Source organism: Talpa europaea, assembly GCF_964194135.1.
Source record: "Talpa europaea genome assembly, chromosome: 13".
Classification (NCBI taxonomy): domain Eukaryota; kingdom Metazoa; phylum Chordata; class Mammalia; order Eulipotyphla; family Talpidae; genus Talpa; species Talpa europaea.
In genome coordinates this window covers 4887964-4903645 of record NC_140080.1, presented here as the reverse complement: position 1 = coordinate 4903645, position 15682 = coordinate 4887964, and the positions used below count along the sequence as shown (strand labels likewise).

Below are 15682 nucleotides of genomic sequence, written 5' to 3'. Positions count from 1 at the left end.
GTGTCACAGCTCTTCACAGTAACCCTCACAGCATATTTCTAATGTCATTCTTATTATAAGAACACTGAGAGAGCAGATAAATGGGAGATCTCAGACTTCCAAAGGCCATACCATCTAATCAAGCCTGTGCAGCAGGCAAGGAAATCATTTTTGTTTCATGATTCCCTTACTATAATCACTCAGCTCTTCTCCTGTGCTACCTTGACTCTGTCGTTAAATAGAAGAAAATGAATGAAGTTCCTGAAGGGTTTGAATGTGTGGTTCTGTTTGCTTTCTTGTTCAAAAGCATAAAACTTCATTGGAGCAGAATTTACCTGGTCGTGGGTTACTCAAAACGACTCTCCAACTTTTTGGCTTTGAGAGTAAAGGAAGTGACTGATTTCTGGCTCCAGTTTCACTCATAGTTCAGGGAGAGTGTCTTACAGCAATCTGGTGCTTTCATGGGTTCAAATTGAGAATTGAATTATTTTTATTCATTTCTTCTGTTTTTCAAAGTTAGTGGTTATGCACACTAGAACTCCTAGTTCTAGTTCCTAGTTCCTAGAACTAGGTTCCTAGCGACTGTAATCACAGGCTGCCTTTTCATACACAGCTCCACAGCATGTCATTATAACCACCTCTCTCATGACCTGGAAACCAAGTTTGGGCATTAACACATGCTCTGTAGCCTCCTGATATTCTGAACACATTTTTCTTGATATAAAATTTTTCAAGTAAAATATGTTAGTCATGTTTTTTCCTTTCATCCTCCATTGATTCATTTAAGGAAAAGCTTCCTTCACTTTGTATTTTTTTTTTATTTTCAGGATACCTATTCAAATCATAATAAACACTAGTGTAGCCTTACTAGTTTTATAGTAAAACTAAGCTACAGTAAACTCTCATTTTGCTTATTAAAATATCCACGAACATAGTTAGAACTGTGATGCTCCTTGCCAATGAATTGTGAAAGTATAATACAGAGTGAGTGCCTATAGAGCAGGATAAAGCTCAAAACTCTTTTGGAAGGCAATTTAAAAATATTTGCAAATGTAATTTTGTTAGTTTAGTAGCAAAAATTAGAAACAATCTCAGTATTCGATAATTTGGGACCTATTCAACAAGTGATCACACCTGACTTTGACAGATGTTAATCAAACTCTTCATGAGACAATTGTGAATACTGTGTGAAGCAAATAAGTGTAATAACATAATAAAAATTCAGAACATCAAGCTATGTAGTAAGTTTATAATGTCTTCAAAATATGTAAGCCAAAGTACAAAACACTAGGAGGAAACAGGACAAAATGAAAACAATTATTATAGAGTAATAGGATTATGGGTGCAATCTTTTGTTTCCTTTTATGTTAAAAGATTACTTTAACAATATATAAAATCAAAGAATCAAAGGGATCATGTTTTAGTCCCTCGATGTTCATATATTAGGGTGGATGCTAAGCAGATACCTAAGCAACGTTTCTCTTCCTTGCTTCAAAATCTCAGCATGTATTTTGTCCTGTTCCAGGGGCTTAACCATTTTTTCAAAAACAATTCTGGCTACCATGGTTATTCTTTGAAAGTCTAAACAGAGTTTGTATTGTTCCCTGGCAGCCTCTCTTGTTTGCATTAAACCATGAGTTATGATATTAGTGCATCCTGCTGTAGATGCTTTGAAGAGAGCAGACTGAATAGCTCTTTTTTTATGCCTGCATAGTAAATGGTAGTCCTCTTTTGGGGTGTATTCTATTTCCAAGTTCTGACTCTTTGTTAACTACAAATGGGATATCAAATTTTGCTATCATGCCCATGGTTATTCTAAGTCAAGTTTTGCTGTTTCAACATGAAAAGTGCAAGTGTCGTGGCTACCATGTAACTTTACATAGGAAGCAGAATTTCTTCCAGGAGGCTCAGACTTCAGCAAGTCTAATAATCCAGTATTATAGTAAAATATCTTCTACAAAGACATGACAAGCTTTACATTGCTTAGTTTAGTTTATCTGGTAGGTGTATATAAATCATCATTATAAAAGTCATAGTCAGTTCAGATATCTATATATTCTAGAATTTATTCACAAATGGGGAGTATAGCCAAGTGATAACAAGGATAGAAATAGTGGCCATTGCTCTCTCCCATTTTCTCAATGTATTCAAGAAATTTGGCATGTGTCATAGTATTCATAATGCACCATTACAAGTCAGAAAAAGGGAGCTCAAGTTTTGGCTAGTTGTATACTGGAAAAGTCCCTCAAACCTCTGTTGCCTTAGTTTCTTCACCTGGTTAGTGAAGATAAAGATAGTACCTACCTCCTAGGAATTTGTCAGAATTCCATGAGATAATGAAGATAAAGGTTCTGGCATTGGAGAAATATGATGATTATCATTAATGAACAAGTTTCTTAAGCTGAGATCACAGATATAAAAGCAGTGCAGTTCCTACCTCACATGACTTAGGAAGCGTTCTTAAGGGCCTCCCTGATGGCACAAGGGGTTAGATGCAACCTATAAAGCTGTCCACAGCCTCTGCAGTGCGAGTTCAATCCCCAGCCGGTCAGGGAGCAACCCACATGGCACAGCAGACCTCTGCTGACTCGCGCACTGCTCCCCTCAGCAGTGTACTTTGGTCTATCTGCCTGTTCTGTTCCCCTCTGTCTCTGGTGAATCCTCTTACCCCCCACACCTCTGGCCTGTACCCTAGCACTTGTATGCATAAATAAATCTTTTAAAAAAAGAAAGAAAGCATTCTTAAAAATTAAGCTAAATGGGCCTCCCCGGTGGCACAGCGGTTGAGCACTGGGTTGCAAAGCTGCCTGCAGCCTCTGCAGCGCCGGTTCGATCCCCAGCTGCTCCCCGGCCACTGGAGGAGGGTCCCACATGACGCGCAGACCTCTCCTGCCACCTGCTGCTCCCCTCAGCAGTGTACTTCAGTCCTTCTGCCTGCTCTGCTCCCTGCTCTGGCTCTGGTGAATTCTCTCACCCTCCCGCGCTTCTGACTGTACCCAGTGCTTGTATAAATAAATAAATAAATCTTTTAAAAAAAAAAAAAAAGCTAAGTTTGCTGTGAACCTAAAACTGCTCTATAAAGTTTTCTTTAGTCAAGTAGGGAGCAACTTTACTATCCTCAGTGGAAAGAAGAAAGTTGCTGAATAGTTGGCTTCCACACTCCATGCCTGTGGGAGTGTTTGTAAGTGAAAATGAAGTTCTAGTTGATGTTGGTTTGAGCCACGTGGAAACTGGGGGCTGGAGGATCATGTCAAGGGTCTTGTCCAAGGGTCCTTTCCATAGGGAAAGGATTTGCTGGCTCAGTCCAGGAAGACTGACACCCCCAGCATCACCTGAAAGGGGAAAATTTCCTGACCTAAGACCTAATCATCTTTACTCCAAATGCCTATCACTCAATACATCTATCACACAAGTCTGAATATTTGTTCTATTTATGTTTATAGTGAAATCAAAAAGACACTCATTTTCACTTTTTACTTTATGTCAAATGGGTCCACAGGTGTGAAGTCAGTATCCAAAAATATGTGGGTTCTTCAAGATTTTAACTGGGAAATGCTTACCTAATTTATTCTAATAAATGTGATTTAGTCTTTGTTTTCCCGAGCTGATGAATCACTTAAAAGTTCTCCATCAAGAGAGTCTGATAGTTTCAGGTGTCTTTTACTCATTCAACAAATATGTAGTTGATGCCTACCATGCACCCAGTACTTTGCTCAGTGTTCATTTCTATAATGCATTGCTTCAGTTTTCTTAGTGGAGAAAAAGCCGCACAAAGGCAAGTAACTCTGTTGTATGCTTGGTATCTAGTGCATAAAATTTTGAATTTACACTAACTTATATTTACACTACCAGTCACTTATGTTCTCTCTACTTCTAGAGAATTATTGGATTATTATGTCCTTTAAGAACTTTTATATTGTATTGAGGTGGTCTGTTTTCCTTAGTGATAAATATGTATTTTCTTTTGAGGGTGAGCCTGGGGAGCCTGGAGCTGTAGGACAGAATGGAGTACCAGGGCCAAAGGTCAGTACCAATAAAATGAAGTCAAGTCACTTGAGACATGAATTTTCATGAAATTGTAAGCCATTACAATTTTTTTTCATCTCCTACTTGTACTTGGATAAAATTTTTGTCAATAGTATAATATGCTTTGTGACTAATGAATAAATTATATTCGTGATTCTCATTAGCATTAAACACCAAAAACATAGAATGTGAATGTCCGAAATCTTTATTCCTGGATATTTCAATAATGTGAGAAAGCCCGTGTTTCAAATAAGACTATTGTTTTTGTACCACTTGCTGAGCATGTTAAAATGCAGGCCGTCTCCATTCTGCCTAAGATGCATGTAATACTTAGAAGACTCAGTGAAGATGACATTCATAGTGCCACTGAGCCTTTAACTCAAGGTTTGGCCACTTCCAACCCTTCCCAACACGACCATTTAATCAAATGAACAGCAGAATAAAGATGTGGCATGTTTAACATTTAAAAATGGACATAGTCTGAATTACTAAATAGGGGAAAAATGTAATGAGGATTTTTTTGAATTGCAACTTTGCTTTGTTTTTTGAAGAACAAATGAATGTCTTAAATATAAAAGGATTGGTGACAGTTTGTTTAAAACAAGTGGACATACAAATCCCATCCTTTGATGAGGGACTGTCCCTTGAAGTGCAGAACTCCAGTCTGGTTCCATCAGCTGTGCTGGTGTGTCCCCCCCACCCCCACAGATGCACTCACATGATTTTACAGATCAGGTTGCTATCGACAGAAGCCTCGACTGACCTAAAATTTATAGCCCTGTCCTTTGTCGTGCAGAAGAGGAAAGAAAATATACCTTCTGGGACCACAGCCATTCTCCTGTCTTCTTCGCTTTCTTGCTCGATGCTAAAAGGGCAAATGATAGGACTTAATGCTTAACGCATGGCCTTAGTGCTGTTGCCTAGTGACGTTAGGGATGGATGTCCAGCAGGGTGAGGTAGCCAGAAACTCAGAATACCAAGGGTCAGGCTGAGTGCCAGGGCATGAAAAGATTTTTGTCTCCAAATTGACTTCTTTAATGGGGTATAATTTCTTAAAAATGTAATAATTCCCTTAAACCATTTTTTAAAGCAGTCTCAGCTTATGGCAACACTCCCTCAAACTTTCCTAAGGGGCATATTATCATAATATATATGATTGACTATGGAAGTTCCCCGCTCCATCCCTGTCCCTTTCTTGGGAAAGTGAACTTGAGAACAATCGTTTTACATTCTAGCCCTCATCCTGCCCTGTGGCTGAGTAAAGAGGTTCTCCTAAACTGTCTGATTCATCCCCTCTGGCATCTTTCCTGAAGTCACCAATGCTCCTGGAATTCCCCCTGTTGGGAACATGCTGCTGACCTGCAGGCTCGTGACATTGTGAAGGGCATCAAGTTCAGGACAGAGAGTTCGTGGTCATGAAAGGGGGAATGGGTCAGGTGTTCACTGGGCCTCCAAACCCAAAAGCAATTCTAGCACTGGGAAGCTTTGCACTAGATGGCTGCCAGGGTTGCACACCCCACCATTCCAAGACTGGGCAGAGTAGGAAGCCTCAGACTACGAACTATCTCCACACTTGGGATGCCACTGCATTTTGCCGCCCCCAAGTCAGGTTGTTGCTGATAATCTTCAGTTACTTTCTTTACTTCTCTAAAAGCAAACAATTAAGATTATATCGATTTTTATACCCTTCCCCAGCCCTCCATGCTATAACCATTTGTTTCATGTGATGACTATATATTACAAAGTAGAAAGTGTCCCATATCATTTATCTGGTATGTTCAATATCTGGTTTTATTTGATGTTGCCTAAGTGTTTTGTAATTTAATATGTCATGTATGTCTGTGCTTTGCCCCAGGGAGAGCCTGGAGAACGTGGTGAAAAGGTATGAACTAGTGTGAATTATTCTGCTGTATTAATTTAAAAAAAAAATGATACTAAGTTGAAATATATGTAAATGGATATAATAGATTAAAAGATCACTTTTTTCCAAAACTGTTACATATTGAAAGGAGAAAACAGTGTAGTCCTTATGCATGATGGAGGTTTGGGTAAATAGATGCAAAGAAATGATAGGAAAGAGAGCTTTGAAACATTCTGTATCCAAATACAACAAAAATAACTGTTAGACTCTGAAAAATGTGGTGGTTATTTTTCGGAGGGGAGGGAAATGGTTCAGTGGGGGGAGGGGTATATGTGACAGTGTGATGGTGCTAGAACTTTGGTGGAGGGTGAGGGATCAAACACATGTCGAGGGGTAAAGTTACACACCTGAAATTTATATTATTTTGTAAAACCAGTAAATTTTGATTAAAAAATAAAATTCTATATCAGGCTTTTATTTTTTATAATAATTTATTCTTTGATTGTGGTTACATTAGGATTCTCCCCATCAGATATGACCACTGTAGGGTGCTCCCCCCCACAGCACCTGTAGTTCATCCCCGTCGATCCTTGTGCTTCCCCATCTGATGCTTCAGCCAGCTTTCAAGGGTTTCCTTCTTGTCTTTCTCTGGTTCTTAGTTTGGTTTCTCTATATTCCACACATGAGTGACACCATCCAGTATTTATTATTCACCTGACTTATTTCATTTAGGAGTTAATGCTTAATGCATGGCCTCAGTGCTGTTGCCTAGTGACAACAGGGATGGATGTCCAGCCGGGTGACACCTCCATCCTTCCACCCCCATCCATACATTAGGCTTTTAAATGGCTTTCAAGCATGCCTAGACTTGGGAGATTTCTATTCTAGCCACTGGCCAGTGCCATTCAGTACTCCCCTACGCATTCACGTCTGTCTCTGTTGCTCTTCGGTCACCAGGTGAAAGGGATATAGGTGTTTACCTGCAGCTCAAATTCTGACAGTTGTCCCACAGAGAATCTCCCTAAGAGCCAAAAAGAGAACCAGAAGGAGAAGCAGAGTTTGTGTTAAATCCTCCTGGAGGTACTGGTGTCTTGGTGACCTTTGCTCTGTGTCCTGTGGCGCGAATGTTCCTGTTGTCTTGCGTTTGCTTTAATCACATCCGCACAGGAAGCCACCAGACACCACAGAACACTCTTCCTAAGTGCTACCTGCCTTCCAACAGCTCAGCCTCATCACCTCTCATCCCCAAAGCACATCTGATGATCTGAAAAACTTCTTGAATCCAACTGTGTTTTTCAGCATTATAACACAAGAAGATATTTATGCAAACAAAGGGCACCCAGCCAGCGGGGCCAACCCATTGCCAGCACGCTGAGCAGCTTTCCTAATGAGAAAGCCTATTTTGTCCCTTTTGTTTTTTAATAAAGGGCTTGCCAAGCAGTTTTCTGTAAGGATGCTAGTGGCTGCCCATCAAAGATCACTCATAACAGTTTGTCAGTACGCTTATTTGGCATCCAACCAGTTCATGGCAATTAACTGGAAATTAATTAGTCATCAGAAGACTCTTTTGTATAGAAGTTCAGGAGGCACAGGAGCAGCTCCAGCCCCTCCCAGGGGTTCAGATCTAGTGGCCATCGCACTGTATCTGTCACCATGGACAAACGCCTGAGCACGTTAGCTTCTTGCTTATTTGACACAAGAAAATGGTGAGAAGAAAGTGAAAGTCTCCCTCCGTGGCAACCCTCCCCTCTATTTTATCACTGGTTGCTCTCTTACTTTCAGAAAAAATTTTAAATGAAAGCAAAGTGTGCCCTGTTTTGAAAGTAGACAGTGGGACATCCCACTGATGGGATGTGCAGGGAAGAACATATACTTACTGCAGACCCAATCCTTGTTCTTTTGTATGCAATATATGTTTACTTCTTATAATCCCATAAAGTTTTCTTGAATTTATGTTATACGTGAGAAGCGTGATACAAAGAGAATCTCATTTGTCCAGTTGGTACCAGAGCTAGAATTGGTCTCTCTGGCTCCGAAGCCCATGACATCATTATTGAGACACACTGTAAGGTTGAAAGAAGTCAGAATTGATGGCTGCAAAGATGGACAATAAACAAGTCATCAGTCATTGCTTTGTGGACTGATGGATGTCAGTGAGGGAGTTGGCAGAGGACATCTCAAAATTACAAAGGAATAAGCACACCCACTATAAGCATTTTTGTTTGTTTAAAAAAAAAAAAAGAAGGGGGGTTTTGCCAAATCAGAAAATAACAAAGGAAGCATAAACACAATTTATTTTAATGTATATTTTTTAAAGTTTTCTAATGTGAGATATTTATTTCATCAATAAATAATGTAGAGGTTCAGATTAATCTGTATTTAGGGCTTAGGCTTGGACCATGCCTTGCCCTTGGAGGTGTGAGATGGGCTTGGAGACAGAGGGGTGGATGCAGTTAGGAGGCCAGAGGCAGGAGTGCGGGACAGGGGGGTGCGTGTAACATGTGCATAATGAGCGCAGGAGAGAGTCCCAGCCAGGCTGGAGAGCCAGCAGAGATGGAGTTGGTGGCTGTTAAATGCCAGAATAAACTCTTAGAAGTCAGAGAAATCACTGTTCTCAATTAATATCAGGGAGTCATTTAAATCCATTCAGGGTGTTCCTTGCAATAGAGTTTATGCGGTGCTAAGTGAAATAAGCCAGGAGAAAGATAAATAACTGATGTAGTCACTTATATGTGGAATATAAAGAATCCAAATGAAAGGTTAAAGATTAACTTTAAAATCAACCCTTTAAATCTGACTATAGAGCTGACACATCCAGAGAGGGAGGAGAATGGCGTGGGAGGGGTGAGGACAGAGGACCTTGGGTGCTTAGGTGGGGGTACACAGTGGTGACCACACCTGAAGAGTGGGGGATCCTATACTCCCAAAACACTAACAACCATGTAAACCAACAGTATACTGCAATAAAATAAAAAAAAAAAGAATTGATGTGAATCAGTCAAGTAGGAGTATATTAGCTTTGCAGAACATTTAGAGCAGCACTTATGAAAGCAAACCAAAGATAGTGAAAGGCATTCTTTACTTAACATCACCCCTGTATTTTCTCACCCTTAGGGAGATTCTGGAGAACACGGCCCCAAAGGTGACACAGGCGAAAAGGTACAGTGTTGTGAGCTAGGAGAGTGTGTGTGAGCAAGAACTATCATCTGATTTGTATAAAAAGGGTGTTTTTTAATTGAGCACCTACTATGTGCTAGGCAATATGATATATACTTTTTGTTTGTTTTGTTTTATTTTATTTTATATATAAAAAGGGGAGATTTTGACAGAGGTCAGTGGGTGGTCAAAGTTTCAAAGAACAAGATCCAAAATAATTCTACAGGATTAGAAAACATTGAGCATTTAATTTATACAAGATTGAGCACACCACAGAGCCCAGTCACAGATTTAAATATTTTAAAAGTAAAATGGTATGTCACAAATTCTAGAAAGGGTTTAGTTATACTTCTGGTAATACAGTTTGGAGGAATAAAAACTCCTATTCACCTGTAGTAAGTAGACACCCCTTTGTATGCACAGATATTCAGAAATAGAGTGTATTACTATCTACAGACAGCATGTGCTAGGGACTTCCTAAATTGATCTCTTTTGTCCCAATTTTAAGAGAGAACATATCAGTGATCTTGGATGAAACTTAAATGCTTATTAATAAGTTAATGTTGCTTATTCAGAGTCTTCAATGTAGTCTTGAAAATTTGCTATAAATTTCTGGATTTTTTGGTCCTTTTTTTTGTCTTTTAATTCATAACCAGCATGTATATTATTGTATTTGTGTATCTCCTCTTCCTATCTCCTTTCTACCATTACCTTTTGGTTGGATTCGTGCTTTACAGACATCATTGACACAGGAAAGGCATTTTATTCCATGTATGCTAAATATTGAGAATGAGGAAAAAAACATTTTAAGAAAGTGAAAATAGGGCCTCCCCTGGTGGCGCAGTGGTTGAGCACTGGGCTGCGAGGCTGCCCGGAGCCTCTGTAGTGCTGGTTCGTCCCCGGCCAACGGTGAGGGTCCCACAAAAAAAAAAAAAAAAAAAAAGTGAAAATAGAAGTCAGTCGTATTTTGTTTCATATCCTGCTAATTAACTGAGTGATTAAAAAATGAATGATTCATTTAGTGAGAATTGAGAACAATATTCCACTTTGAAAATTACTATAGTACAGATGGATAATGGTGAGTCCCAACACATGCCCATAAAAGAAAGAGTAATTTATCTTTCTTGTGCTTATAAATATTAATATAAATATGGCATAGATGGTAGGAGTAAATTAATGTCACCAGCTAGCAACGGTGTTTGTATTTGAGGATTGTTCTACATATTGAAGTGGACTCTCAGTGTTACCCAGGGTTTTTCAACATCAGCTCTATGGACTTTAGGGGCTGGGCTGGTTAATTCTCCTTGCGGGGGCTGCTGGAGGCTCAGTACCATTCCTGGCCTCTGACCATGAGATGCCAGTAGCATCCCCAGCTGTCACTGTTGGACTTGCCCCTAGATGTTACCGAATGTCATCTGGGGGACTAATCACGCCTCATTGAGAACCACAGTGTCCACCATGTTACTTCTCTGTCAGCTGCATCTGCTGAGTGTCATGGTGTATTAAAGGACACCTACCATTACCTCGATTACTCTCAAAGTCAAAATTGTTAAACCCCAGATATATAAGCCTTGAAGTTATATTTAACTCTCTTGGTTTTGCTTTAGAAGTTAGCGAACCTTTCCTGGAAAAGGTCAGAAAATGAATATTTTCGGTTTCGTGGGCCATATGGTCTTTGTCACAGTGTGACCTCAGCCACAGATGAAGAGCACACGAGTGAGTGTGGCTATGGCCCCATAAAACTTTATTTCTGGATACGGAAATTTTAATTTCATGTCATTTTCACATGTCATGTAATATGATTTTTTGTGCATTTTTTTTTAAACCATTTAAAAGCCATTCTTAGTTCATGGATTATACCAAACAAGTGGCTAGCTGGATCTGGTGGGTTGCAGTGGCCTCTGCTTCCAGAAAGGAAATCTTCACCTAGAGAGCAGTTCCTCCAAGCCAGAAACATTTAAGCCACGTCTGAACTACGCCTTATGTGGATTTATGAGGCAATTTGGTGCTTTAGAAGATGTGTTTTAAAAACTTCATTTTTGGAATATAGACCAGTAGTTGTTTCCTTAAACACAGCTTGAAATTTTAATTTTCTAATAGGAAAGTAACTTTTTTCTTTGAAAAGACCAAGTTCACCTCAAAGGAATACGGTTCTTATTTTTTATATTCATGCAAATCATTTACCATACAAAATCACACATAGTAAATTCTCAATAAATGTTAGATTTCTTACCGCATGGAAATTGAAATCAACTAGATGGGTTGTTTTTCTAAACTTTTTTATCAAAAAGTTTTATTAGTCGACCGAAATTAAGTGCAAGAAATGCTTCAGTTAAAACGGAAATCATTTCTATAAACTTCCAATGGGTCTAAGCGGGGGATTGTAAATGGGAATCTATAACATTTGAGATGTAATCTGACCTGTGGCGTTCATCCCCGGGTATGCTATAATTGGAATATAATTTTTGATGTGTTTTTTAAACATTTCCTGCTTCTGTCATATAATTTGTTTCCAGCATGCTGGAAACACTCTTTCCACGGCCTTTGGGTTCAGTATGTGAAACTCATTCATCTCTTACCAAGTTTGAGATGTAAAATCAAAAAATGCTGCTTCGTTGCCATTGATATAGTAAATTGCGTCATTGACTGATTCACTTTAATAGGATTTTTTTCCTTTTGATCTGACTCCGTGGCTTTGGATGGTAAAGCAATCTAGGCCTTCCCAGACTGGGCATCTGGAAATGCTGTGGGTCTGTAAAATCCAAGAGGCTGGGATTTCTCTGAGGCTAGTAACTCTGATGCATGCTAGGTTTAAGAAAAGCCTGCTGGTGACTGGATTCCATCCTGTGTGGAGTTACTGTGGAAAAGGTGTGTTCTGTGAATCCCACCAACAAATGTAATGTGGATTTCTTATATATTTCTCCCCACTTGAAAGTCAGTGTCTAGGAAGCACTCTGAATGATTCCATCATGCCTCCCCATTATTTTTCTGTTGATTGGGTAATTCCACCTTGACTTTCTTGCTCTCAGCTGTGTGTGTCTTCGTTACTTTGGTCCCCAACCTTCATCCCACTCCTGTCTTCTTAGTTTACGCTAAGTAGTATCTTTGTTTTGCAACCGCTGAGCATTTTCAGAAGCCACACACATATGGGGAGCCACCAGCCAGAAGGGTGTTTTTTTTTTTTAAGATTTATTTATTTATTTTTAAGATTTATTTATTTATTTATACAAGAACTGGGGTACAGGCCCAATGTGCGGGAGGGTGAGAGGGTTCACCAGAGACAGAGCAGGGATCAGAACAGGCAGACTGAGAAAATACACTGCTGAGGGGAGCAACGGAAGAGACAGGAGAGGTCTGCTGCACCATGTGGGTTGCTCCCTGGCCAGCTGGGGATTGAACTCGTGCTGCAGAGACTGCAGATTGCTTCATAGTGCAGTGCTTAACCCCTTGCGCTACCAGGGAGGCCCCAGAAGGTTTCTTATAATCACAGCAAAGGCCCATCCCCGCGGACACTTCCTCCCCAGTCAATGCACAGCCTTCTTTGTCTGAGCACGATGACTTCCTTAGCTAAAAACAGTCTTGTTTCTGTCCACCCCACCACCTTCTAATCCTATTCTTCAATCCACCGAGACCCTGGACTTGTAAGTCATTTCCATGGGGCAGCACTTCAGTCTCCTCTGAATTGGTGGATCTCCCATCGCATGTCCCTGCAGCACTCTACAATTGCTCTCCAGCCTCTATTGTCACCCCCTTACTTCCTTTTATAATTGACATCAGGTGACCAGAAAAGAAATAACAAACAAGTAAATGAAAACTATCTGATGCCAGATTGTTCTTTTCCCACCACCCACCCAAGTTTCTGGCTCATATTTGGAAGATAATGAATATATATTGAATGAAATTATTCTTTCCTTTTCTATTTTCAAGAGCTTATTTTCCTTGAGGGTAGGACTTTCTTCCCGTGCCAGATTTATCATGCCTTCTGTGTATATAAAGCAACACAGAACTTTCCCATGAAATGGGAAATGAAACATGAAAATCTCTTCTTAGCCCAGATTTTTTTTAAATGAAAAGAAAGTATTTTTCGGGCCTCCCTGGTGGTGCAAGGGGTTAAGACGCAACCTGTGATGCTGTCCGCAGCGACTGATGCACGAGTTCAAGCCCAGGCCAGGGAGCTACCCACATGGAGCGGCAGACCTCTCCTGACTCACCTGCTGCTCCCCTCAGCAGTGTATTTCATTCAGTCTGCCTGTTCTGTTCCCCACTCTGTCTCTGGTGAATCCTCTCATCCCCCACACCTCTAGCCTGTACCCCAGTTCTTATATGCATAAATAAATAAATCTTAAAACAAAAAGAAAGTATCTTTCATGATTGTAATCAGTAATATTTTTGTAAAGCTATGTTAGTCAGTGGTTAGTCAGTTAGTCAGTGGAACAAAGGCAGTGTTAAAACTGCATTGCTCAATGTGGTCACTCCAGGTCCTAGTGTCCCTGCATCCAGAAAGTGCCTGGCTCGTAAGTGGTTCTCAGTCAATATTTATTGTTTCATAAATAAATTCATGTTCATTTCATATAGCCACAAAGACTTTATTAACACAAATAATTATATACTGAGTGCGATGTTTGAAATAATCATGACCAAATGAAAAGCTCTGTTGTTCAATAATCAACAATAAACCAAATCCACTTATCTCAAGTATCTTCTCACAGTATTTCCCCCCTTTGTCACCATGAAAACTTTCATGTCCAAACCAACTGACTCATGAGGCTCAAAGTATACACTGGGTTTTCCCCTATTGTAACCTAGTATTCCTTTTCTCATTCAGTGGATGAGAATTATAAACAAGGACTGTTTGATGTCCACCCCTTGTAGCAGTATCCTTTAAAATGCTTGGTTTACAAATGTCTTCCAGCAGTTGCCCAGTCACTTGAAAGTTACAAAAACTCCTGAGATTTCACAGTTCTGTAAGTTTTTTAAAAGAGAATTAAACAATCACTCTTAGTTGTCCATCACATGAAACTTCTGTTTTCCACTAATAAATCATCCTTTCAAGAAACTGTCCTTTTCTTCCCATCCACTTTCTCTGAGAACTGACTTTAGTCCTTATTCTCATTAGTGGATTATCGAGTCACTTTCCATTTAAACCTGAAAGTAAGAAATCTTTGTAACTATGGTCAATGCCAGCCACTTCTTTTTATTTATAAGATTGCTACAGCTTCTGTGCCCTGTTGTCAAATGAAGTAAGCCAATAATTCTTGTTCTAATAATTTAAAAAAAAAAACAACATAGCAATAGAATTTAGGAAGTCCAAAATTCACTTAACCTCTAGTTGCTTCAATTTCCTCATCTATTAAAGGAGAACAGTAATATCTGCCTTATCTCCTGGGAGTTTTGTGAGGTATGAATGAGACGAAAGAAAGGACTTAGCAAAGTCAAAATTGCTTTTATGAGTACAAAGGTCTTATTGTGCAAACTATTGCAAACCTGATTCATTGGGTTTCAGACCTGATTTGGTAGAACAGAAATAAGTATTATTTTATTAGCCACATTTATTTCCCTTCCTGTTGGAACGTAGTTGAATGTTAATAACTGAGTAGAGAAATAAGTATCACTCTTCACTAAGACAGAATTTGGGTCTTTGTCCTTATGTTTCTTTGTGTTTTCCCTTTTCCTTGCATGATAGCAATTACAGATGTCAATGAAACTCACATGTATGTTTCCTCCTAAGCTAATTTATTATTTCCTTGTCCTAAATTTATTTTTCTTCTTAAAGGTTTCTTTTTAATTTGCTCCTTGACTGCTGACGTACTTAAGACATCCTTTTTGAAATTTGCCCATCTTTATGCATCAAGCTTAGACTAAGGGACAGGCATGAAGAGCAGACTGGCCACCTGCCTGCATGTGACTGATTGTCCATTGGAAGGACAGACCATGGATAGACAGAAAACACAACATGTGGTTATAATGCAAGCAGTGAGGGACACCAACAGAGCTGCCCAGGAGGGGAGTAGGCTGTGGACCTGTGTCTAGGACGGTGGGTGATGGCTTCTTTGAGGCAATGCAGAAGGTAGAGAAGGTGCCAGCATGGGAGGGAGGAAAGGACTTGAGGGAAGGACAAGGTTCCATGTATAGGGGCCTTATCCTCATCTCTAAAAGAGATTGATGAGCTTCTCCCTAAATCTAGAAAGAGGAAATATATTCAAAGACTCCCACAGGCATGAAACTCACTGTACCTTGTCCTGAAGCTGTTTCTATCCTCTGGTCCAACTCAGATGACTGTTTTCTCCCTTTATGTTCACTGTAGCATGTTCACAGGAAGGAGGATTAGAGCAGCTTGAAAATCTCTGACCTTGTCTGCAACATTTCAGAAATTATCAACACCCCCAGCTCTCCTGCATACTTATTTCCAGTAGTCGCTATCTGCTTATTTATAACATGTTCACCTTAGAAGTGAGGTCATGTCCTAGGGACCCAGATGGAAGGCAGTGCCTTTTAGAAAACTGGATTTTATCTCAGGATTTTCCCTCCAATTGGACATGCATTTCTGTCACCCACAAGTCATCTATCACCCTGTGACTTTCTGGTGACTGCTTCACAACGAAATAAGTGTAAAGCTAGAAAATCGTGGGGCTGGCAGTCTGACCGCGCTTCCGGAGGAAG

The 15682-nt window shown here is 39.8% G+C and overlaps 1 protein-coding gene across 1 annotated transcript in view; it reads left to right on the top strand.

Moving 5' to 3' along the window:
• Positions 1 to 15682, top strand: part of COL25A1 (collagen type XXV alpha 1 chain) — a gene marked incomplete at both ends in the record, with an annotated part of 360422 nt that overhangs the window by 276237 nt on the left and 68503 nt on the right. Inside the window, 2 exons of the mRNA XM_084251726.1 lie at positions 3949 to 4002; positions 8981 to 9025. Of these exons, the coding sequence (XP_084107852.1) occupies positions 3949 to 4002; positions 8981 to 9025 (99 nt within the window). The remainder of the gene's footprint in view (positions 1 to 3948; positions 4003 to 8980; positions 9026 to 15682) is intronic.